The sequence below is a fragment of the Rhinoderma darwinii genome, chromosome 6 (genome assembly GCF_050947455.1).
Source record: "Rhinoderma darwinii isolate aRhiDar2 chromosome 6, aRhiDar2.hap1, whole genome shotgun sequence".
NCBI lineage: Eukaryota > Metazoa > Chordata > Amphibia > Anura > Rhinodermatidae > Rhinoderma > Rhinoderma darwinii.
Genome location: NC_134692.1, coordinates 142895462 through 142919189, shown reverse-complemented (window position 1 = coordinate 142919189; position 23728 = coordinate 142895462). Strand labels below are relative to the sequence as shown.

General features: G+C 42.0%; 1 protein-coding gene across 7 annotated transcripts in view; it reads left to right on the top strand.

The window, feature by feature from the left end:
* Positions 1-23728, top strand: part of LOC142656004 (uncharacterized) — a 130319-nt gene that overhangs the window by 53460 nt on the left and 53131 nt on the right. For 3 of the 7 annotated variants that reach the window (XM_075830807.1, XM_075830805.1, XM_075830806.1), the window contains 2 exons: positions 20503-20811; positions 21185-21523. In XM_075830807.1, coding sequence (XP_075686922.1) covers positions 20503-20811; positions 21185-21523 — 648 coding nt within the window. Of the gene's footprint in view, positions 1-1408; positions 1685-8527; positions 8858-10748; positions 11049-12726; positions 12862-12943; positions 13304-20502; positions 20812-21184; positions 21524-23728 lie in introns of those variants that run through there. The other 4 variants (XM_075830809.1, XM_075830808.1, XM_075830812.1 and 1 more) reach the window with 4 other exon arrangements.

The window sequence follows — 23728 nt, the reverse complement described above, 5'->3', positions numbered from 1 at the left end:
TACATAGGTCCAGCCAGAATGAAGAAATGTCAAGTTAAAAAAGCAAGACGCATCCGCAGCACACATGACATGTGCATGACAGCTGCGGACTTCATTGCGGAACTTTGAATCTCCATTGAAGTCAATGGAGAAATTCCGCCATGAGTCCGCCACTGCTCCGCAACAGACAGAGCATGCTGCGGACACCAAATTCCGCTCCGCAGCCTCTGCTCCGCAGCGGAATTGTACGCATCGTGTAAACGAACACTGCTAAATTAAAGTGAAAGTCAATGGAGAAACGGCTCCGCTGCGGAATAACGCTGCGGAGTGTCCGCAGCGGAATTTAAGTGAAATTCCGCCATGTGTGAACCCGCCCTAAGGGTTCAAAAAAGGGTAAACCTCTTACAGCTGTGTCTTGATTCCGAAGTTCATTACAGTACCATTGAGGCAGAGTTAGCTGAAGAGGGTAAAAAAGATCTTGTGGATTTATTGTAGAGCTGCCTTCAAGTGACCCCTATCCTGAATGTATGCCGTGTTTTGTATTTATTTCTTCGGCATCGAGTGGGTTTGTGGGTTTTGGTTGAGTTTATCTGCAATTCCTTTGTCAAGCTCTACCACAGCTCACAACACTAAAAGAGGAGAGCTCACTCTCTACCTCCTCAACCTACAGGGTAACCACACTGGTACATCTTGGCGAAATTGCAAAAAGAAGCATCTCCACTTCTAAACTGTTTTTCACCAAACAACCCCAAGATGGTTCAAGTGAATGTGGCATTGACTCCACCGAGGACGGACCAGCCAGTACTTTCTCCTGCACTTTCTCTCTCAACTCAAAATTCATCATCTCGAGAACCTACGATATTAGGCCTCATGCACGACAGTATTTTCATCTATCCATAAATACTCTCATTAAATACGGATCAGTAGGCATCCGTATTTCATCAGCATATACAGGTCTGTGAAAAAAGAGGGAGGCTGCAAATTATGTAATCAGCATGTTGCATAGCAACACTACCGTAAATACGGACGGTATACGGATGCACATATAGACTTCTGTGGGAGAGTCCGTGCCGTAATTACTGACAAGAATAGGACGGGTTCTATCATTTTTTCAGCACGGACACCCATCAGTAAAAATACTGAAAGGTGTCCGTGGCCAATTGAAATGAATGGGTCCGTAATTACTGATGAAAAATACTGTCGTGTGCATGGGGCCTTACTGTCTGAACATGCTGATAAGGTGTAAGGCCGTCTGGTTTCTCCTCCTTTAACACCCTATAACTGAGGGCACGCTCAATGGCATTCTGATTCCGTAATAAAATATCAATTGCAGAATTTCCTTAGGCCAGAAGTTGCAAGGCAATAAAACATCTTAGACACACACTGATCACCTGGACCGTAAGATGGCAGAAATCTCCCCTGTCCATAATCATATTCAGTAGAAAAAGGAGGCCGGGCCTTACTGAGAAAATCCAAAAGAAGAGATCTGCCGTATGTGAGGAAGGGGTTAAGCCTGGGACTCCCCCTCTGAACTCTCAAGATGGAAAGTGAAAGTGCTGAACACAAATGCTTGGGGCTGAGATTCTCGGAAACGTTCATGTTCTTCGCCTTAGTCCGGTTATGTAGAGAGGAAAATGTAAAAATATCAGACATAAAATGGATGGAATAAGGACCTTCCTCTGCTTTCTGGTTCTGTGTCACTCAGGTCAGTATTAGGGTATGTTCACACGGCGGGGGTCCGTAACGGCTGAAATTACGGGGATGTTTCAGCCTGAAAACATCCCCGTAATTTCAGCCGTACCGGCATGTGCAGGCGCTTGAACGGCGCGTCAATTACGGCCGTAATTAGCGCTGCTATTCATTGGAGTCAATGAATAGCGGCTTCAATTACGGCCAAAGAAGTGACAGGTCACTTCTTCTACGCGGGCGTCTATTTACGCGCCGTCATTTGACAGCGGCGCGTAAATATACGCCTCGTGTGAACAGACAAACGTCTGCCCATTGCTTTCAATGGGCAGATGTTTGTCAGCGTTATTGAGGCGCTATTTTCAGACGTAATTCGGGGCAAAAACGCCCGAATTACGTCCGTAAATAGGCCGTGTGAACATACCCTTATTCTACAGGGGACGTCCGCTGAATAAGGTGAATACGCTGCTATCGTGGAGTGCGAGCGCTTCTGGTTGTTGCCATTTATTAACAGCCTTTTATAATCATTACTTGGTGGGGGAGGGGCCCCTCATTTGAAAATTGTTTAGAAGATGTTTGTACACACGGGTAAGGAGGGTGGCAGCCAGGAGGGTGGCAGGCAGTAGGAGGTGTGCAGACAGGAGGGGCAGGTAGCAGGGTGGCACAGGAGGGGGCAGTCAGAACTTCCTCATGCCATGTTCTTCTATAATTCTCTATCCCTGGAGTCGCTGGATGTCAGTCTAGTATAAAATTGTATGTTTAGAAAAGTATTTTGTTTCCTTATTGGGTTAGTCCTTTAACCCCTTAAAGGTAACTTGTCACCAGCATTTCACCTAATAAACCAGCAATACCTGGTGGTAGAGGGTGAAAAATCATTTCTATATAACCTATAATTGTCTTCTTAGTCAGCTCTGTAGCTTTAGGCCGGGTTCACACGAGCACATTAATGTCCGTAATGGACGGACGTATTTCGGCCGGAAGTCCCGGACCGAACACAGTGCAGGGAGCCGGGCTCCTAGCATCATAGTTATGTACGTTGCTAGGAGTCCCTGCCTCGCTGCAGGACAACTGTCCCGTACTGTAATCATGTTTTCAGTACGGGACAGTAGTTGCACGGAGAGGCAGGGACTCCTAGCGTCGTACATAACTATGATGCTAGGAGCCCGGCTCCCTGCACTGTGTTCGGTCCGGGACTTCCGGCCGAAATACGTCCGTCCATTACGGACGTTAATGTGCTCATGTGAACCCAGCCTTAGTATTCAGTTTTTTAGTGTTCCCGCATCGTATGCTAATGAGCATAAAAGAGTCATATCTTTGTTTCATAAGTCATATCTTCATTCCTCAAGTTTTTCCGAGTTTACCCCGCCTCCTTACTTTTGATGGACAGTTTCTCGCCTTCCCCCAGCACACACGAAATACCGCGCTTGTGCACTGATGTCCTCTTCTGGTGTGTGCGTACAACGGGACATCGGATTATTATGATAAAAGGCGCAAAATGTTTTTCAGACCGTTATTTACATTCGGAGGAGGAGTTTAGGAGCGGGGATAACGGCAATGAACTTTTGATAGCAGCGGCCAGTGAGGGAGAAGTAAAATTCAATAGGTGAAATGCTGGTGACAGGTTCCCTTTAAGGTCCGAGCCATTTTTTGATTTTTGATTTTCGTTTTTCACTTCCCGCCTTTCAAGAGCCATAACGTCTTTCCATCAATAGAGCGGTGTGAGCTTGCTGGCTGAAATTGGAAAAAACTGTGATCCCTCCATTATTTTTTGGGTTCCATTTTTACGTCTTTCACGGTGTGGTAAAACAACTTAACTTTATTCTGTGGCTCAATACGATTACGATATCAAATCTATATAGATTTTTTTATATTTTACTGCTTAAAAAAACCAAACATTTTTGTTAAAAAAAAAATAGTTTTGTTTCACCACATTCTGAGAGCCATAACTTTTTTATTTTTCCGTTCATTGAGCGGAGTGAGGGCTTATTTTTTGCAGGACGAGCTGTAGTTTTTATTGGCACCATTTGATGGTACATATGGCTTTTTGATCACTTTTTATTACATTTTGTTTGGGAGCTAAGGTGACCAAAAATCTGCATATTGGTTAAATAATGCTATATTGTAATAGTTCAGACTTTTACAGATGCAGTAATATCAATTTTGTTAACTTTTTTTATTTTTTACATTACTTTAGAGGAAAAATGGGAAAAGGGGGGTTTTTTGAACTTTTTTTTTTGCACTACTAAAAACTTTATATCACTTATTTTTACAGATTTTATTAGCCCCCCTAGGGGACTTGAACCACCGATTGTTAGATCACTGGTACAATATACTGCAATACTAATGTATTGCAGTATATCGTCATTTTTACAGGCATCTGTTAAGCCCTGCCTTCATTAGGCCCCTGGGCTGCCATAACAACCATCGTCACCCCTGAGCTGTTGGAGGTGCCCCCCTCTTTTCAACGCCTCAGATTCTGCGGTCGCGATTGACTGCAGCTTTTGATGGGTTAAACAGCCAGGAACAGAGCGATCGCTGCTCCCGGCTGTTAGTCCCGGGAGTTGGCTGCAAAACACAGCCGACTCCCGCAGCATATGGAGCACAATCAGCGCGTGAGCGCGCTCTAAACATCACCACCCGCACCATGACGTACCGGTGCGTCATGGTGCGTCAAGGGGTTAATGGTTGCACAATTTTACAACCCTCCCCCCTTTCCCGCTCAGTGAAAATCTGTGCCCGTGACGGTCAGGGTACCGTCCTCTATCATCTCTAGATTTAATGCAGGGAGAGGAAGATGGACACAATCAGTTTTCAGTTTCCTGTCACAGGACAACGCCAGGAGGGATGAGGCCGGATATCAGTTATCACGTATTAACCCTTTACTGCCTGACATCTTTAGAGATGCAAACCTTAACCCCTTCACTATCCTAGACCCCGGGATGTTACCATAAACCTCCTAAATACCATAGGGAACGAGGGATGTTGGCATTGACGTCTCAATGACCATGCATTTTTTTTATGTTTGTTTTTTTAGTGTCGTCTTCAAAGAACCATTTTTTATTCTTCTGTAGACAAAGTTGTGTGAGAAGTTGTGTTTTGTAATAGCACCATTTTGGGGTACATAACATTTATTGTTAACCTTTAAATTTTTAAGGGATGGAAATACAAATTTATACCACTGTTTGTATAAATAACATATTCTGTGGGTTATGATAATTACGGCGATATCAAATTTATAAATATTTTCTGCTACTTTTTTTTACAATAAAAACACTTTAAATAAAATTAAAAATAATAATAATAATTTTGTTTTTGTGTTGCCATATTCTAAGAGCTATTTTTCTGCTAAGGTAACTGTATGAAGACAATTCTGGAATATCTGCATTGTGCCGTTCCTCTGTTATTCCTCCTAGAAATGTATGACTAAATGGAAGTCTTGGTGTTACCATTCTCCTTGTCATAGGGGCGTCACTCTGTCAGCACTGATTGGACAGTGTGACTCTGTGTTTTTGGACACGCCCCCAACTGGTAACACCCAGTTCTCAATTTATTTACACCTTTCTGTGAGAAATCACAGAGGGATGGCACAACTAAGAGATCTAAGAAGTGCTGCTTCAGAATTATTTCATGGGTAATACAATTATTTACTACGACAGACACGTCAGGAGAGGGGACAGATCCTCTTTAACTACTGTAGATCACCAGAGATGTTCTAATCACAACCTCACTCAGATGGACCACCAGGAAGGCAAAACATTGTCCTATAAGAAGGCACAGATAGTGTATGGTTCCAGAAAACCCCTTTAAATCTATCATGAGGACTAACTTAAAATGATGTCAGAAAAATAGGTTGGGCAATAAAGCAATGCCCAAAGACACAAATGTTAACAAGGCTCACAGCCAAAACAACCGGAGCTTCTTTCTGCAGACAATAATGAGTTGTTGCTTTTTCTGCTCAACTACTCCATCGACAGATGTCACCATGCTGCAGCGGTGCCTCCGGGTATCTAAGACCACCCCTGTTTATAAAAATTAGAGGAGAATAGATCTCGGCATACACGAAATGTAAAAATGAACGATAAAAGTAATGAGGAGATAACCACGTCCGCACTGTTTGTCATTTGGCAGGATTTTATTTTTTTACATGTTCCCTAAGTAAACAGTCTTACAGAAATCTTGAAATAATCGATGGAAATAAGAGAGGAATATTGTTTGGTTTGCTATTTTATTAAATGTATTGCAGATACTTTCTTGTCTTATACTCTTATTCCTCTTTTTATTGTGCTGCGTATGAACACCACCCCCTCTTTGTTGTAACCTCTTCTTCTGTGAGAGCAGGACCCACACTGCAGCAACTCTACTCTGGCAAACAGAAGTGGTCATGGTCAGGGTCGGACTGGCCCACCAGAGGATCCTCCGGTGGGCCCAGTCATCGAGCTGATTTTATCCAGCAGCGGAGCAGAGAGACATTGTCTCCCTGCCCCACTGCTTACTTTTGTAAGCAGGGCCGGCGTTCGGGCCCCCTGCCGACTATAGCAGACATAGCGGCTGATACACAGCCCGAGGCATGAGGAGGCCCAGGCTGCTTGCCACATAAAAGTTATATGCCGGGCGGCTCGGGTCCCCTCATGCTCGGTGGCATCTCTAGCACCGGAGGGGGCTGTGTGACACTACTGCTGAGGAGGCTATGTGAAGCTATCTACTGAAGGGGCTGTGTGACACATGGTAATATCTACAGAGGGCAGTGTGTGGCAATATCTACAGGGGGCAGTGCGTGATAATATCTACAGGGAGCAGTGCGGGGTAATATCTACAGGCGGCAGTGCGTAGCACTATCTACAGGGAGCAGTGCGGGGTAATATCTACAGGCGGCAGTGCGTAGCACTATCTACAGGGGGCAGTGCGTGGCAATATCTACAGGGAGCAGCGTGTGGAATTATCTACAGGGAGCAGTGTGTGGTATTATCTACAGGGAGCAGTGTGTGGTATTATCTACAGGGAGCAGTGTGTGTGGTAATATCTACAGGGAGCAGTGCTTGGTAATATCTACAGGGAGCAGTGTGTGGTATTATCTACAGGGAGCAGTGTGTGGTATTATCTACAGGGAGCAGTGTGTGTGGTAATATCTACAGGGAGCAGTGCTTGGTAATATCTACAGGGAGCAGTGTGTGGTATTATCTACAGGGAGCAGTGTGTGGTATTATCTATTATCAGCAGTTTCCTTTTGAATAGAATGGGGAGAGCTGTGCGCATGCGTGATCCTTTCTCCACTGGTCTTTACCTAGATTCTGCGGCCAGTTCTAGATATAGGTGCGGGTCCCCGCATCCAACAGACATTTTTGGCATTTCCTATGGATATGCCATAAATGTCTAAGATTGGAAACCTCCTTTCAGTTATATGATCTGCAGAGCGCTTGTGTAGGACTGGTGTCTATCACTATATGGTCACTAGGTGGTGGTAATATTGGACTTTGGTTTACTACACAATAAAGAGTGGTCGCAATATTTCTATATATCTGATGAGTGGGCCCCAAGATTTATTTCCTCTGGTGGGTCCAGGGTACTCCAGTCCAACACTGGTCATGGTGCATGAACCCGCCTCTATGATATCCATATGCCTTGATAGTGCATATGGACAAGGATTATCCTAAGTGGACATCACCTTTAATATAACACGCTGAATACAAATGAAACACTTTCATAAAGTAAAGCAATGTTTAGCAGTCAGTAGTTACTGTAATATAATGGACTTTAATTATACCATTTATTTCCTGTTGCTTATATACAGTAACAGCAACATATTCCGCAGCGCTGTAGCCATCACTTACATTAGTCCCTGTCCCCAATGAGGCTCACAATCTAATTTCAGACACACACTAAGATCAATTTCATAGGAAGACAATTATCTCATGTTTTTGGAGTGTGGGAGTAAACTGGAGAACTCAGAGGAAACCCTCACAAACATGGGGAGAAAATACCAACTCCATTTACATGTTGCCCCTAGGTGAATTTAAACCCAAGACCCCATATAATTTAGAACGAGGGACGACTAGGCCCGAGGAAGCATAAGGTGGGCCAGGGCGTCCCTGATGAGGGTGGTTAGGGGAAGCAAGGGATATAAAATGGTGCTGGCCACATGGCCAATGGCACCAGCATGGCTGGAGGGGGAGGGTGAACTCATTGTTCACTGTGAGATAAGTGTAGAAAGGGGAGTGATAGTGGAAAGAACTATGGGAGGCATAGGTAATGAGGTTAGGAGAGGGGGAGCAGGATAAGGGTTTATAAGTCCAGAAAGCAGGGGGAGGTAAGACAGTACTTACCAGGAGAAGTAAAGACCCACCCAACCCTCCCTTGTTAGAAATAATGTTATGTTAGGTTATGCTATGTATGGTAGGCCAGGCTAGGGTATGTGATGCTATGTTATGTTATGTGATGTGATGTAAAGCCAGGGCGGATCGTGGCACTACACTCCTGCTAAGAGCGGTTTCGGTGGTGGACCACGGCGAGTTACCACTAGTTATACGGCGGGGTGAACTCGCACGTGGGGGGACACTAGTTACGAAAGCCGGATGACGGTCCGGCGGCTGCCTGGGGGGACAGCCGTGGCAGGGGGCACGGCTGGCCTTTGTTACAGGATGCGAGCTGAGGGCAGGCGGGCCCCAGCTAAGGGAGTGCCGTGTCGCGATTGAGATCAGGCTCCTCTTGCGCTGTATTGCCTATGGTTAATGTGTTTTAATAAATCGTGGCGAATGCCACAATTTACTTGCCAATTTAAGAATGATGTGTTTTTAATGTTTAAAGTTGTTACTAAGGGGTTTAGCACGTGCACACCTTATGACTATACACATGTTATTGTCCGCAGCGTCGTCACTTGAGCTGACTGGACCATCTGTAGATGGAGCCGGGTTGGGATCTGACGCTCTGGTTCCTTGCTCGTTCACAGTGGATGAACCTCTTGTAGATGTCAAACATCTAAGAATATTTTGGCATTTTCAAGATAAGGAAATCCTGAGCTATGATAACACTGTGGGGTCAACATCTTCTAGATATTCTCTGAACACAGAAGGATTAACAACCGGGATTGCTGATCTGACTATTTCTAATATACAAATACCTGATGGTGGGATGTACAAGTGTTCAGTGATCTACAGCTCGGAGAGGAAGGAGAAGGAGATCAGGTTGGACATTGGTGGTAAGTCAATTATTATCCACTACCATAAATGAGCAGCATTAAATTACATACAATGAGGGTCAGTAAATAGTCCTTGCAGCTTGGTCTTAAAGGAACAGTGTCATCACAAATTTATTTTTCATATGTTAAAGATGTTAGTGCTTTATTAAAAACGTTTATATTTATTTGTGTGTTTGTGTTTTACTTTTTCTTATTTTTACACTTTTTCTTCCCTATGGGGGCTGCCATTTTTTGTTCCATTTCTGTGTGTGTCGATTAACGACACATACAGACATGGAATACGGCAGCCACAGTCCCATAGGGACTGCGAACGGCTCCCGTCCCATTCACTTGTGTGTACGGCGTCTGTGTGGGAACTGCGCATGCGCCGCTCCCACACAGTCCAATTTGAAATTGGCGCCGTCCGGCGCCATTTTCCTGTGGACCGGAAGTCGCGGCCGGACAGTAACATTACTACTTCCGGTCGCGGCTTCCGGACTTGTGCACTTGGACCAGCGGCAGCAGACGGAGCGGACGGGCCGGAGGGAGCCGCGGCGGCAGGAGCAGGTAAGAGATTTCAATGTATGTTCGTGTTTGTGTACGTTTACTACTGTATGTTAACCTTCTACACTGTGTGTTAGCTCAAAAAATGGCGACACACAGTGTAGGAGGTTAGACCGTTCAAACCCCTCGTTTATCCCGGCACTAGCCAGGATAAAGGAGGGGGGGATGCTGAGAGCTCACTAGAGCGAGGGCTTTTTACCCAATTTTGCAGCAAAAAGCAATGTGGTTGCTTTACCACATGCAATGCTGCAATTTTGGGAATAGCTCCATCTAGTGACCAGCAATGGGAAATATTATAAATTAGAATCTAATTTATAATATTTCCTGACTCGTGAAAAAAATAAAAAAAATTTGAACAATGTTTAATCACCTACACACTAAATGTTTAATTTAAAAAAAAAAAACATGTTTTTCTGGCAACACATTCCCTTTAAAGAGAATCTTTCACCTCCCCATACACGTGCAGCTGAGTGCAGCATGTAATGGGGAGGGCTGCACAAACCCTGGGGCACTTTACAATTTTTCGTACCCTCCTCCGTTGTTTAGATATCGGTGCCGCTATATTTGGCACCCGATAATTAAATAACCGCCTCAACTGTCAATTGGACGTGTAATGGCAAAGGGGCGTGTTGCTATCGCTGTGACACTGTCCAATCAGCTACGGACAGTGCCACAGCAAGACCTGGAGAGAGGAGAGCGTGTGCGTGCGCGCGCACGCTCTCACTCTTCAGCTCTCGACAGACAAGAACAAGACTGTGTGATCTCTCACTCTCCTCTCTCCAGCTCTTGCTGTGATACTGTCCGTAGCTGATTGGACAGAGTCACAGCGATATTACATGCCCCCTTGCCACTACACGCCCCATTTACAGTTCAGGGGGTTATTTAAACATCGGGCGCCAAATATAACGGCACCGATACCTAAATAACGGAGGAGGGTAGGAAAAAAATGTAAAGTGCCCCAGGGTATGTGCAGACCTGCCCATTGCATGCTGCACTCAGCTGCACATTTATGAGGAGGTGAAAGGTTCTCTTTAACAGGGTATATGCGATGCTCTGTCATATCAATGATCTTCCTGTTGCTAACATCCCTGGAAAGAAAATTCACTCCTAAAATGTTTAAACCGACCTACAAAGAAAAATGAAAACTTCTCATTGATTTTAGACCCCCATGTGCAGAACCTTTGGGAAGCTGTTAAGTGGCTTTTGCGCACGCAATAAGCCGCGTTTTTTGCATGCGCAAAACGCACACGCTCATGTAAATCCGCCCTTAGGAGGTCTACTAGTTGATTTGTTTACTTTGCTTTTGTTTTTGTTTGTTTATAATGATCATTTACATATATGCTTTTAGCTCCCCCACAGGTGACCATCACAGGAAAAACAGTTGCGCTGAATACAGAGAGCATTCTGCGCTGCTCCATCACTGGATTCTACCCTGTGGACATTGATATTAAATGGTTCAAGGATGGGGAAAAACTGAACAAAATTTCTGTTGGTGATTCCTGGAGAAACCCAGACAGAACCTATAATGTGAACAGCACAGTGACCATCACACCCACTGAGGAGGACAGAGAGCGAAACTTCTCATGTAGAGTCCAACATGAATTCCTACAGGCAGCTCTTCGGGAAGACTTCCAGCTGGTGTATGGAGGTAAACTTATCGCCAGGTCTCCAGTCCAAGCTCTCTGTTAGTTAAATTATTGGGGCTGTTTTTTCCTATAAAGGTGTATTGACATATACTGATTTTGTTGCATTTTCTGCAGCGATTTATACAAAATTATTGCAAATAAACGCATCGGTTCTGCAAAACCATTTCTTGCCGCATTTTTACAAAAATCTGCTGCAAAAATATTACAAAACAGGCACATGTGAATACGTTCTAACTGGAGCTGCGACAGCATGTGGATATTGAGAAATATGTAGTGTGGAAAAAATAAACACAATAATCAAGCCCCCCAAAAGTATTTTCTGATATTTTGGGACAAGTACAGTAATACAAAAATTATAGTAAAAAAAATCCTAATACATAATTATAGAAAACATAATTAAGGTGGTTACTCTAACACTAAAGATGGCAGGCAGCGCTATAAATACAGGATACATTGCCTTTGCTATTTTTTTTTTAGAAAAATGTTTATCCGTGTGTTTGGTGCTACTTTCTAACTACTTTTTTTTAATAAAATGTATCTTTACTTTCTCAGATACAGCTGCTTTCTACACTGTATATAGAGCAGCTATATCGTGGGCTGAGACCTGAATCCGTCAGGTCAGCGACACTGACGGGTTTAGTGTCAGCAGGTTCTGCGTGTCTCTGACAGTTCATAACTTATATTGATAACAAGTGGATCCCGCGTGTCAGAGACACAGGACCCGCTGACATTAAACCCGGATTCAAGTCTCAGCGCATGATACAGCTGCTCTGTATACAGGATACAAAGCAGCTTTATCTCAAAAATTAAAAATGATTTAAATAAAAAAAGTAATTAGAGAGTTGCACCAAACACACTGATACACATTTTTATATAAAAAAAACAACACGTTTTCATAGCCTTTGAGTTGCTCGATCTCATTGCCTTTGTCCCCTCATATATTTTCTCACTATGAAAAGACAGCGTAGGAGAAGCACAATCTTGTAATTTGTTTAAATGCAACAGTCCGTTCCAATGGGTCAGCTCTCACCCATCCAATGAATGCGTCAAAAAAGATTACGTGGACATCAGCATTACTGCAAAACTAGCTTCTTTTAAAAATCTAAACTTCTTACACCGAGCGGCAATTCAACTTCCAATAAGCCATTCTGAAGTAGAAGTGTAAGACGTATGCATTAATAAAAGGTTCAAGATTGCTGACGTCCACGCATTCTCGTTTCCATAAACTGACCAAGGGTTGATACCCAAACTTTTCTCATACCCTTTCTACCTTCTTAGTTTCCCTTCCCTACTCACAAGAGAATATGATTAAAAACTTTTTGGACGATTGGTAAAATAAAGATGAAAGTCCAATATGTATGTAAAAGCAATTACTGTGTGTAAAAAATAAAGCCAAATTTTCCACCAAAAAAACAAGCCTTTATGTTAATCTAGTTATGGCTCTTTAACCAACACGTGCGTAAAATCGATAAAAACGCTTTGGCCATTGAGGCCCAAAATAACTTAGGCACAAGGTTTACATTAAAAAAAAAATAAAAACAGACGCCGAAGTCCTGCCGATCATAATGTGATGGCTTATCCTAGTGATATGCCATACAATAAATGATGGGACAACCCCTTTAATAGTGACTATGTGGAAGTCTCTTCTCTCTATAGTTCTGTATCCTCTTATTTGCACAGACAGGAGCTCGGCTGTGATCATTGCTGCCTGTACCGTCATTGTGCTCATACTGATAATTCTCATCGCTGGTGCTCTGTGGTGGAAACTAAAACGGAGGAGTAGAGGTAAAATACTGAGATTACAATTACTTTCTGGTGAGTCCATGTGACAATGTAAAAGATGGAAATCCAGACTGCGGCTTTATGTTATTTCACTGTAAATGTACTGTACTGACAGGTAAAGTACCATTCATAGTAAGAGACATTGAGGGTCCTCCTAAGCTGATTGATGGAGAGGAAGCCACCCTGTACTACACAGTGGACACCTGCCCCGAGAACCTGTGTGTGACTTGGCTGATAAGGAGCGCTGGACAGGTCCAGGAGATCCAGACGTCTCAGATGAGAGGACATTCAGAAGAAGGAGAGAGTTTACTGGATAAATCCTATGTGATCAAATCACAACGTGAGGGACATCAGTATTTATCATCACTGAGCTTCATACCCCACATGGAAAGACATAAAGACGTGACCTTCCTCTGTAGAGGTGTCTCCAGCCAACATAATGATGAGAAGACGTTTCACTGTAAGACTATTTATGGTGAGATATTTCTTTTATATGACATAACGCATAATGTTATTGTAGTATTTGTTATTATCTTACTATAACAGGGCAGGGACTGGTGATGATACTCATTAAAATAAAACAACAAAAGCAGGAATGACTAGAAAGTTAGAACATTGTCATCAAGTATTTTGTGGGTATTAGTAAGTATTACATATCAATTTCCAGAATGCCCTTTGTTACTATTGGGTAATTTCAATAGTTTTTTGGATAATAAATTCAATAGATGGTCTAACAGGTCTAATGGATGTAATTTGCCAAGCACTCTATTCACCAGGTTAGTTCAGAAGTTAGGTTGGGTTGATATATATACATACCGTATATATACTGTATGTATGTATATATATATATATATATATATATATATATATATATATATATATATAGTGTACACAGAATCCGCAATCACTGGTATATTCATGTTTTTCTACTTCCTTTATTACGAATAGAATAGACTTAGTTTTGGTCAACCACACCATGATCCCACTGGTTAGGAAAATAAGATATGAGACGCATGGAGTTTCAGACCATACCCCAATAACAGTGGAGCTTATCTCTAACAACCTCATATAGGGAGGATATATAACGTAAATCCCTCTTGGTTGCCTCTACCAAATACAGAGAAAATGAACAGGGAGCTTGAGCATTTTTTTTAAAGATAATCAGGGTTCTGCACCCTATCATATAGTATGGGACTCATTTAAGGCCTATGTTAGAGGGATACATTATCAAAACTTACAAGCGGTTAATGTCTCCTTAGGAAGAGAGGAAAGGGCTTTAAAAAAGATAAAAACCACTAGTGAGGTGGAGTATATTGCTCAGGGTGGACCCAACACACTTTGTAGATTTAACAAAGCTAGATTAGAGTATAACAATATTTTATTAAAAAAGTCAAACAACTTTTACTCCTCTCTTTTCACTTTCCTACTACAGAGACAAACATACACTTTGATTTTGGGAGGCGACTTTAATCCCACCTTGAATTCAGACATTGACCGGTCCAAGCCGACCACACAGGACCACGCGGGGGCCTCAGTACTCCTTACACTCATGGAACACCTATCCTTGTGTGACCCCTGGCGTGTAACCCACTCCTCCTCTCGAGAATACACGTATTTTTCGCATGTTCACAACACTCACTCCCGCATTGATTATTTTCTTGTGCCGGATTCCCTTTTTCCATTACTCACTTCAGTAGACCTAACGCCCATATGTATATCAGATCACGCTCCAGTATGCATGGAATTTACCACGGGCACTCCAAAATCCTAGTCGTAATTGGCGATTCCCTTCATATCTGTTGACCTCTAAGGATTTACGCAAATACCTGACCGTCCACTGGTCTCATTACGTAGATGACAATATTGCCCACCTAGATGATACGGCTCTTTTTTGGTCCGCATCTAAGGCAGTTATGAGAGGCCACATTATTTCTTATGTTAATTTTAAAAGACGGGAATATCGTAAGAAATTTCACTCCTTGAATACAGACCTTATCAAGGCTCATAAATTACTGGTGGATTCTTGTACTCCTGAGGCTAAAACAGCATATCTAGCAACTAAGTCTCTATTGGAGACCTACGTACAGGGTCAGGCTAGATGGGGCGTGGATATGACCAGTAATATATATTTTAGATGGGGTAACCGTATCGGCTCTCTGCTGGCACAGATTCACAGGCCTAAGCGCTCTAATCACAACATTGTGAAGCTAGTGGATCTGGTGTCTCGCTCTGAGATTTTGGACTCGGATCTTGTCCGACGGGAGTTCGTGAATCATTTTACGGATTTTTATCGAACGACAACATATGATCAGGAGGAAACTAAATAATTTCTATCCAAGCTTCATCTGCCCAAACTAACTGAAGAGAATAGAACAGTTTTAAATAATGATATAACGGAGGCGGAGGTTACTTTAGCAATTTCTAACCTACCCAATAATAAAGCGCCGGGTCCTGACGGTCTATCGGCGGAATATTACAAACTTTTGCCTGATATTGTACCGACATTGACGAGGACATTAAAAGCCATATTTAGTGGGGAGATCGACATGCCTGACTTTCATGAGTCCAGGACCATATTGCTTCCCAAACCTGATAGATATAACTCTCCTTTCCTCTTATCGCCCGATTTCCCTTTTAAACCAAGACTATAAGCTCCCAACAAAGATCTTGGCTGACCATCTCCAAACCATGCTTGGACCGATCATTGCCCCAAACCAGTTAGGTTTCTTGAGGAATAGACACTCCACTAAAGGTATTCGCCAGGCTGTAGCAGCCACGGTGTCTGCCCTAGACCCCTCCTCCCCAGTGACCATGTTGTTGGGACTTGACGCGGAAAAGGCGTTTGACTCAGTTTCATGGCCATTTCTCACAGCGGTGTTGCAGTCTCGGGACTTTCTAACATTCCTCTCACGCTAACAGGCCTGCTCTGTCACCTCCCTTACCATTAATGGGCTTAACTCGCCTCCTATTCCCATTTTCAGGGGAACGCGTCGGGTGCCCTCTCTCACCGTTACTTTTTAATTTGTCCCTAGATCTCCGTCATCTTCAGTCCCTAGCATGCTTTCAAGGCATACAAATTGGTGATTCTCAAATTAAACTATCGGCATTTGCAGATGATATTTTGCTGTTCAAAGCCAACCCTGCCTCTACGCTACAACCAATCCTCCAGGATATCTCAATTTATGGCGCCTTGTCAGGTTTTAAGATTAATATACAAAAATCAGAAGCCCTAATTCTCAAGGGTCCCTCCAGGCCACTCTGGTCTTCGAAGCATGCATTTAAATGGAACTCTGACTACATTCCCTATTTGGGGGTACGCATCACGAGACAACCATCACGTTTATATCAACGAAACCTTAATTCCTATGTAGCATGTTTGGAATTCCAGCTTGTGGCTTGGAGGCACTTTACTCTATCGTTTTTGGGTAGGGGCAATCTATTAAAAATGGTTGTCTTCCCTAAATTGTTATACTTACTACAATCATTGCCTATATACTTGAGACCAGTGGACATTAGACGGCTGAATGCTCTCTTCCGAGGCTTCTTTTGGAACCAGAGGAGACCAAGAGTGAGTCTATGCATACTGCAACAACGCCGTGAACATTGTGGGATTAATTTTCCCCAGATTCATTTATACAACATGGCAGCTCAACTGCGAGTGATTGGGGATTGGATAACCGGCAGCTCCTGCTTTACTGATTCGACATTAGATCTACAATTTTCCAGACCCATTTCCTTAACATGCCTTCTACACACTCGGCTCTAATGCCTGATCAACGGGCTAATCCCCTAATCATGTCCGCCTGGAAGACATGGACCAAGGTCAGACAGCATTTAGGATTAAACCCTAGATTTTCTCTACTCCTTCCCTGGATCCATAACTCTGACTTCCAAAACTCCAATCCCCATGTGGTCTTTCGGGGATGGGCTCGGAGGGGGTTGACATGTATTAGCCAGATAATTAACATGCTCACTCGCCGTCCCTATTCCTTTATTGAACTATGTATACAATTTGATTTTTTGGGCCAACACCCCTTTTATTACATGCAGGCCTGTAGCTATGCTCACAAGGTCATTAGCCACTTACAAGATCAAGACTGGGATGACTTCTTCTGTCACTTAACTCCATCTCACCAACACCGAAAGACACTAATCACTACATATTATAATGCTTTAAGACAGCCATTGGACTACGCTAAATCACGATCGGGTGTATCTTACTGGGTTGACCACTTAGATCATGTCAATCATGACAATATCTTATCATCTATAACCACAGCTGCCAAATACCTCCCATCAGCCATGTACTGGGAGATGTCTTTTAAATAGCTCATAGGGCTTACGTGTCCCCTTATAGGGGCTTTCTCATGGGTAACTCCTCTGACCATTCGTGTTTAAAGTGTGGAGCACCGCATGCAGACTGATTACATTGCCTCTGGTTATGTCCAACTATTGTTGATTTTTGGCGAAAGATTCAATCTTTTGTGTCAAACACCCTGTCCATACAATGCCCCTCCACCCAAAAGTGGGGTCTCTTTGGGATCCTACCACCTTCCATGCTCTTTATCCCGAACCATCACAAAAAACTGCTGTACTATGTCTCTGCGGCTGCTAAGAAGGCGATTCTCCAGGTTTGGATAACTAATACACCCACCACACATTGTATTTTACAGGGAAAACTATCTTACCTTTTCCGAGTGGATTGGGTGGAAACCTCCCTTCGGAAAGAGCACAAAACTGAGGGTTTTTTTAAGCTGTGGGAGAATTTTATACCTCTCTTACCACTTCACATTAAACAAAAGCTGATTGCATGCTTTGGCTCCTCAACTTGGTACCTGGAGCATGAGCTGTCTGGTGTGACACCAATCATGTTATGATTCCTTAAGCATCAGTGTGGAATTGTGGTACTGCTGGGGGATACACGTGTCCATCCTCTTCCCCTTCCCTTCCTCTTCTATCCTTCCCTTCCCCTTTCTTTATGGTTTCTTTTGTGTGTTACATGTCCTATGAACATTGATACTTTTTTTTTCCTTTGTCTTTGGGGTAAAATCTCTCATACTGTTTTAACGAGGATCTATTGCAATAATTTATATGACTTGTAGGTTATATTTTCTGCAACGTATTGATATTCGCGTTCAGAGATGTTATTGCCATGGGACGTTGTTGAATTTTTGTTCATTTGTCTCTGATTGTTGGAAAATAAAAATACATACTTAAAAAAAAAAAAAAAAAAAAAGTCAAACAACAAATAAGCTTCCAGAAGAATGTGCAAGATGAAGCTATCAAATTCAAAGTAATTCTATTTCTTTAATATGCTCACCTAGTGGAGCCTTAAAAAAGGATCCAAAAGAAATAAAAACATATACATAGTAGTCATGAAATGAGTCAAGAGCACAGTTTCAGATAGAATAGTTAGATCTATATTTGGATAAAATTAAAATTTCTTTGCTCCTCTGAAACACCAGTCAAAAAATGCTAGATGCTGAAATAGAGTTAGCAGAACTCCGAGGCTTTATCATCAGCTCCTGTTAATAAGTCGCCAGGACTGGATGGTATTTCCTTTGAAATTTAGAAACAACATTCCTTGGTTATATTTTCTTTGAAACGATGCTCCAGTCTAGAAACGAGTCACCGACTTTGTATTGGAGAGAGGCTTCAATAACCTTGGTCCATGTCTGGGAAGGGTCCGAGTCATATAGACCAATATCTCTAATTAATGCGGACGCAAAGTTGGTGGCCAAATTCTTCGCCTCTCATTTGTCGAAAGCTAGAGGAGTAGTTAGGGTTTTAGCACAGGGGGGATGAAACATATTTGAGTGTGCCCCAACGTATGTAAGACGCAGGATCGAGCTATTACCAATCACATATAAGGCTTCGTTCACGTCTGCGTTGGGGTTCCGATCATGGGTTCCATCAGACATTTCCGTCAGGGGAACAGAAACCGAACGGAAACCAGACCGTTTGTCTCCATTCCGTAAGGTTTCAGTTCTTTTGGCGCAATCAATAACGTAGTTGAAATCAATGGTAATGCAAACGGAAAGCTATGGTTTCGGTTTGTTTTCCATCCATGGGGTTTCGTGCACGTCTGCTAGATTGAATAATACTATAGCGCGGCCGCGTCTGTCATGGTGGGGGCAGCGGAGGGGCAAGCTCCACCATCTTGGCAGGCCCCACCATCTCAGTGGGCCTGGGGCCATCGCCCCCTTGCCCCTCCCTGCTAGCTATGCAACTGTCAAAAGCTATTACAACAATTATTCATAATGATCAGTCTGGGTTTATGCCCAATAAATCAATATCTTAAGATTTAAGACATCTTTTTTTTTAAAAATATCCAGCTACTTGGGAATGCTGGCCGGGGTTATTCAATTTTGTCATTGGACGCTTCTAAAGCTTTCAACAGTGTGGAATGGCCGTCCTGTGGAAAGTTATGCAATATTTTGGATTTCCCTGAAGGTTTATTAATTGGGTTAAAATATTGTATCAAAACCATGTGGTGAGGGTTAAAGCTAATGATATGCTTTCCCCTCTTTTTTTGAGTTGAAGAGGGGAACTCATCAGGGGTGCCCATTATCACCTTTACTTTTCTCTGTATTTATTGAGCCATTGGAAATATTCATACGGGAGGATTCCAGGGTTTAGTTATGTAAATGTAACTGAAAAATATCACTAAATGCTGAAAATATTTCATTTAAAAAATTATTCTTAAACTATTCCTTATGTTTCGTTGTGTGCGGGTACGGATCTTTCTCAGGATAAGAGACAAATACAAAAAAAATCTATGACATTGCCACTACGTAAGCTACATATCGACATCAGTTTAGAGGCAGGAGTGACAACGTGGAAGATTATCTTTCCCTTAATATTTTGCCCCTTTTTGTTAAATTTAGGGGGGAAAAAATCAAGATATGGAATAAAATGCAGTTGGGAATGGCTGATAAGATCGCACTGGTAAATCTGATCTTGCTCCCACAGTTGCTTCATGTATTGTCTAACTCTTCAGTTTGGATAAATGGCAATATATTGAAAATCACAGATAATATTACTAGGAACATTGATATGGAAATGAAAACCATCTAAGATTAGTTTAAAACACTTACAGCTGAGGAAGGTTCAGGGTGGTTATGGAAATCCCAACCTAAAATTATACTTTATGGCGTCGCAATTGCGTCATTTGTATTATTGGGAAGAGAAAAAGTGTGGGGGGGTATGGTGTATAGGAGCTTCAATGTGTTAAACTCTTATTGTCGATTTTAGATGTCGGGCATTTTGGTAGATTGCCACATAGCTGAATTCTAACAGGTTAATTGATGCATAATCCGCCTCGGGGGATTAACAAAGTCATTGAATTTTTCATTATTATGGGACAATGTGTACCTCATTTTTTTATGTTCGGCTGCTTAAATATTGATTATGTATTATGAGTTTTTCTTGGAAAAGGAATTAAAAAAAAGTTATAATATTGTCACCGTCCTACAAATACAAGAGGGGTGGATGCAGTTTATAGGAAGGAGCCTGAAGTACATATAACAGATTAAGTATGACTGAAAACCATTCCTGTGCTATGCAAATGTCTGATAAAAGTGGAATCCTTCATCTGATCCGCTTCTGTGGTAGATTCTATAGTCTGTTTATTACTATAACTCGTACAACATTTGGCTTTGCTTCACATTTCAGGAAAGCCCAAGATGTCACATCCAGTAATAAGAAGTCTGTTTGTCTCTGGAGAGATGAAGTATGTGATCAATCTGGAGAAATTTTATCCTAAAAGCATCAAGATTGTATGGAAGTGTGGAGTGGGAGGAGAAGAAGTCCTATCATCCACTGAATCACCGTCACATAATCCTGACAGATCCTACAATGTCTCCAGTGAGGTCAGAATTACTGAGGATCGTCACAAGGATCCAGGATTCAGAGTACGAGTGACCTGGGAACATGAATCTATGGACAACCCAGAATCCAGGGAACTGTCTATCAGAGATTCAGGTGAGAAGAGAGATGTTACCCCCTGGCTGACCTCTAATACTGTCATATTCTACAGAAGGACGTACAGATGCAGCAATATTATCTTGATTTTAATAACTTGCTGCAGTCAAGTTAAAGTTTCTTGACACTGTATTTAATGCAATAAAAGATTACTACATCTGTACATTTGATCACTTTCGCATGCATGTATAAATATGTATCTATCAAAACCATGGTTACATGTTCTATTTATAGTAGGAATTAGACCGGAATACAGAAAACATTATATTACATTATATATATACATTATAAATATGAGCTTGTAAAATGTGAAATTTATGTGGGTAACTAAAATGTATTCAAAAACATCTCTTTGTCGTGTTCTGTTCTATAGATTACAGATGGATTCCAGTTATAGAAGAGATTCAGATTCCCCGTCAACTTCACGGCACCCCGGGAACCCTGCAGTGTAATATCTCGGGGTATTTCCCGGATGCAGTCGCTGTGAAATGGATGAGACGGGCGGGATATAAGTTAACTGAAGAGAATGACGCTGCTGGTAACCAGAGAATAACATCCAGGAGAGCGGTCGATAACACCTACAGCTGTACAGCCCGTCTGACTATCACCCCCAAACTACAGACACATCAGGGGGCAGAATATATATGTCTGGTGGAGCACCCCTCCCTGGAGAATCCCATAGAGAAAAGCACAGGAACGCTACAAGTCATTGGTGAGTGTTTCTATAATCTGTAGAGGTATAAAGCTGCCGCCACCTCTGTGTGAAAGGATCAATGTTATTCATTGATATTGGATAAAGAAATACCTCCGACTAAATGACAGTATCACTCACAAAAACATTATAAATTCAATGAAAACTTTATTATTATAGATAAACATACATGAAAATGTAAACATACCCAGGATGAAGGATTAATCCCTATAATAAATCAGATATAGTACATATAGAAAATGGAAAGTGCAAATACTAAAATCCATGTAAGCCACATAAGTAATAAGTATAATAGGAATGAATTTAAGCATAAAATGCAAAGTGCATACAAGAAGCCAATCAAATACCTAGATTCAGGAGAAGTGGAATATACAGACCAAGCGGTAAGACACTCCTGTCAGTATGTTCCACTTCTCCTGTATCTGTGTATTTGATTGGCTTATTGTATGCACTTTGCACTTTATACACCCATGAAATTTTTTATTTCTTTGCCCGTTTTTAATGGCCATCTTGTACATGTAAATGATATTTATTTGCTCACCGAGAGTCTATTATACAGAACACAGGCTTCGTTCGTTCGTTCGTTCGTTCGTTCGTTCGTTCGTTCGTTCGTTCGTTCGGCACCTCCATGATCTGTAAACCGACTCGCCGATTCACACATCGTCTTATGTGTGGACCGGAAGCCAGTTTCTCTAAGTCTTTGAGACTCTGAATGCACATCTCATAGACTTACATAGAGGAAATATTTTGTATAATAGACTCTCAGTGAGCAAACAAATATAATTTACATGTACAAGATGCCCATTAAAAATGGGCAAAGAAATAAAAAAAATTCATGGGGGTTCTTCTTAAACTTCAGTCCTAGTATACTTATGTGGCTTACATTGATTGTAGAATTTGCACTTTCCATATGTACTATATCTAATTATAGACCTTGGGGTTAACCCTTGACCGTGGGTATGTTTACATGTTCATGTATTTTTATTTATTTGTATTCAATAATAAAGTTTTCATTAAATTTACAATTATACGCTGATTTCGTAACTCCCAACCATATAACTTTTTTTATGGTCGGAATTCACCTTATTCAGACGCAACACAGAGCGGCTGAACAGGGTTTAGGGGGCTCCGTTCTGGATATAGTTGCGGGTCCCAGAGGTGGGACCCGCATCTATCTAACATTTATGACATATCCTGTGGATTTGTCATAAATGTCCTTCATGGGAAAAGCCCTTTAAATTAAAATGGATCGACATTTCTTTAAGAAGACATTCCAGCCTATTACAACTGGTACAAATAAAAACCGATGTCATCGAATTCATGAAACAGCACTATTTACTTCCAAATAATCTGGCCTTCAAAAACTACCATGAACCTCTGCGTTGGATCGCTCAGCGCCAATGGTCTGATGGATATTCTTGGAAGTGTATTGACAAGAACTGTGCGTCCTCATGGGGATCCATCAGAAAAGGCTCTTTCTTTGAAAAGTCGCACATCTCTGAAAAAGTGGCTACACATGACTTACCTCCTGTGTTTGGAAACCTCTGAAAAACAAGCTGCACAACTCACTGGAATATCTGAACGCACCATAGTTGACATTTTTAGGTTTTACTATGAAAAAAAATTGCAATTAATGAGTGAGATTTATCAAGCTATTTTCTAGTAAGAATGTCCTTTGTTGCCCATAGCAACCAATCGGAGCTCAGCTTTCATTTTACCTAAGCTCATTAATATATGAAAGCTGTGGGGTTGCTATGGGCAACAAAGGATTCAACATTCTTACTATAAGACAGCCTGATAAATCTCCCCTAATGTCACCGAGGAAGCAGGGGAACATAATCTTCACTTGTTCAATCAGGGAGGGGGACATAAACTTCACTTGATCCGGCAAAATTACATATGAAGCAAAAGCCAATATTCCTCATCTTATGGTAAGAACAGTCCTGGGTCTAAATCGATCATGAGAGAGATCTCTGTCCTGACCTTTTATATATTATATATAGTTATTAGCTCACCCCTCTGGGTACTTCTCAGTCCAATCTCCAACTTATCCAGATCCATTTGTAACAGAATACTGTCCTGGTTTATGTTAATGACTTTATTCTCTCACTGTACCTAATTCCCTTAGGACACTGGGGTGTATGCCATTTAGACCAGGTCATTTGTCTATTTAGATCTTTTTGAGGCGGCTAGGCACTTCTCCCT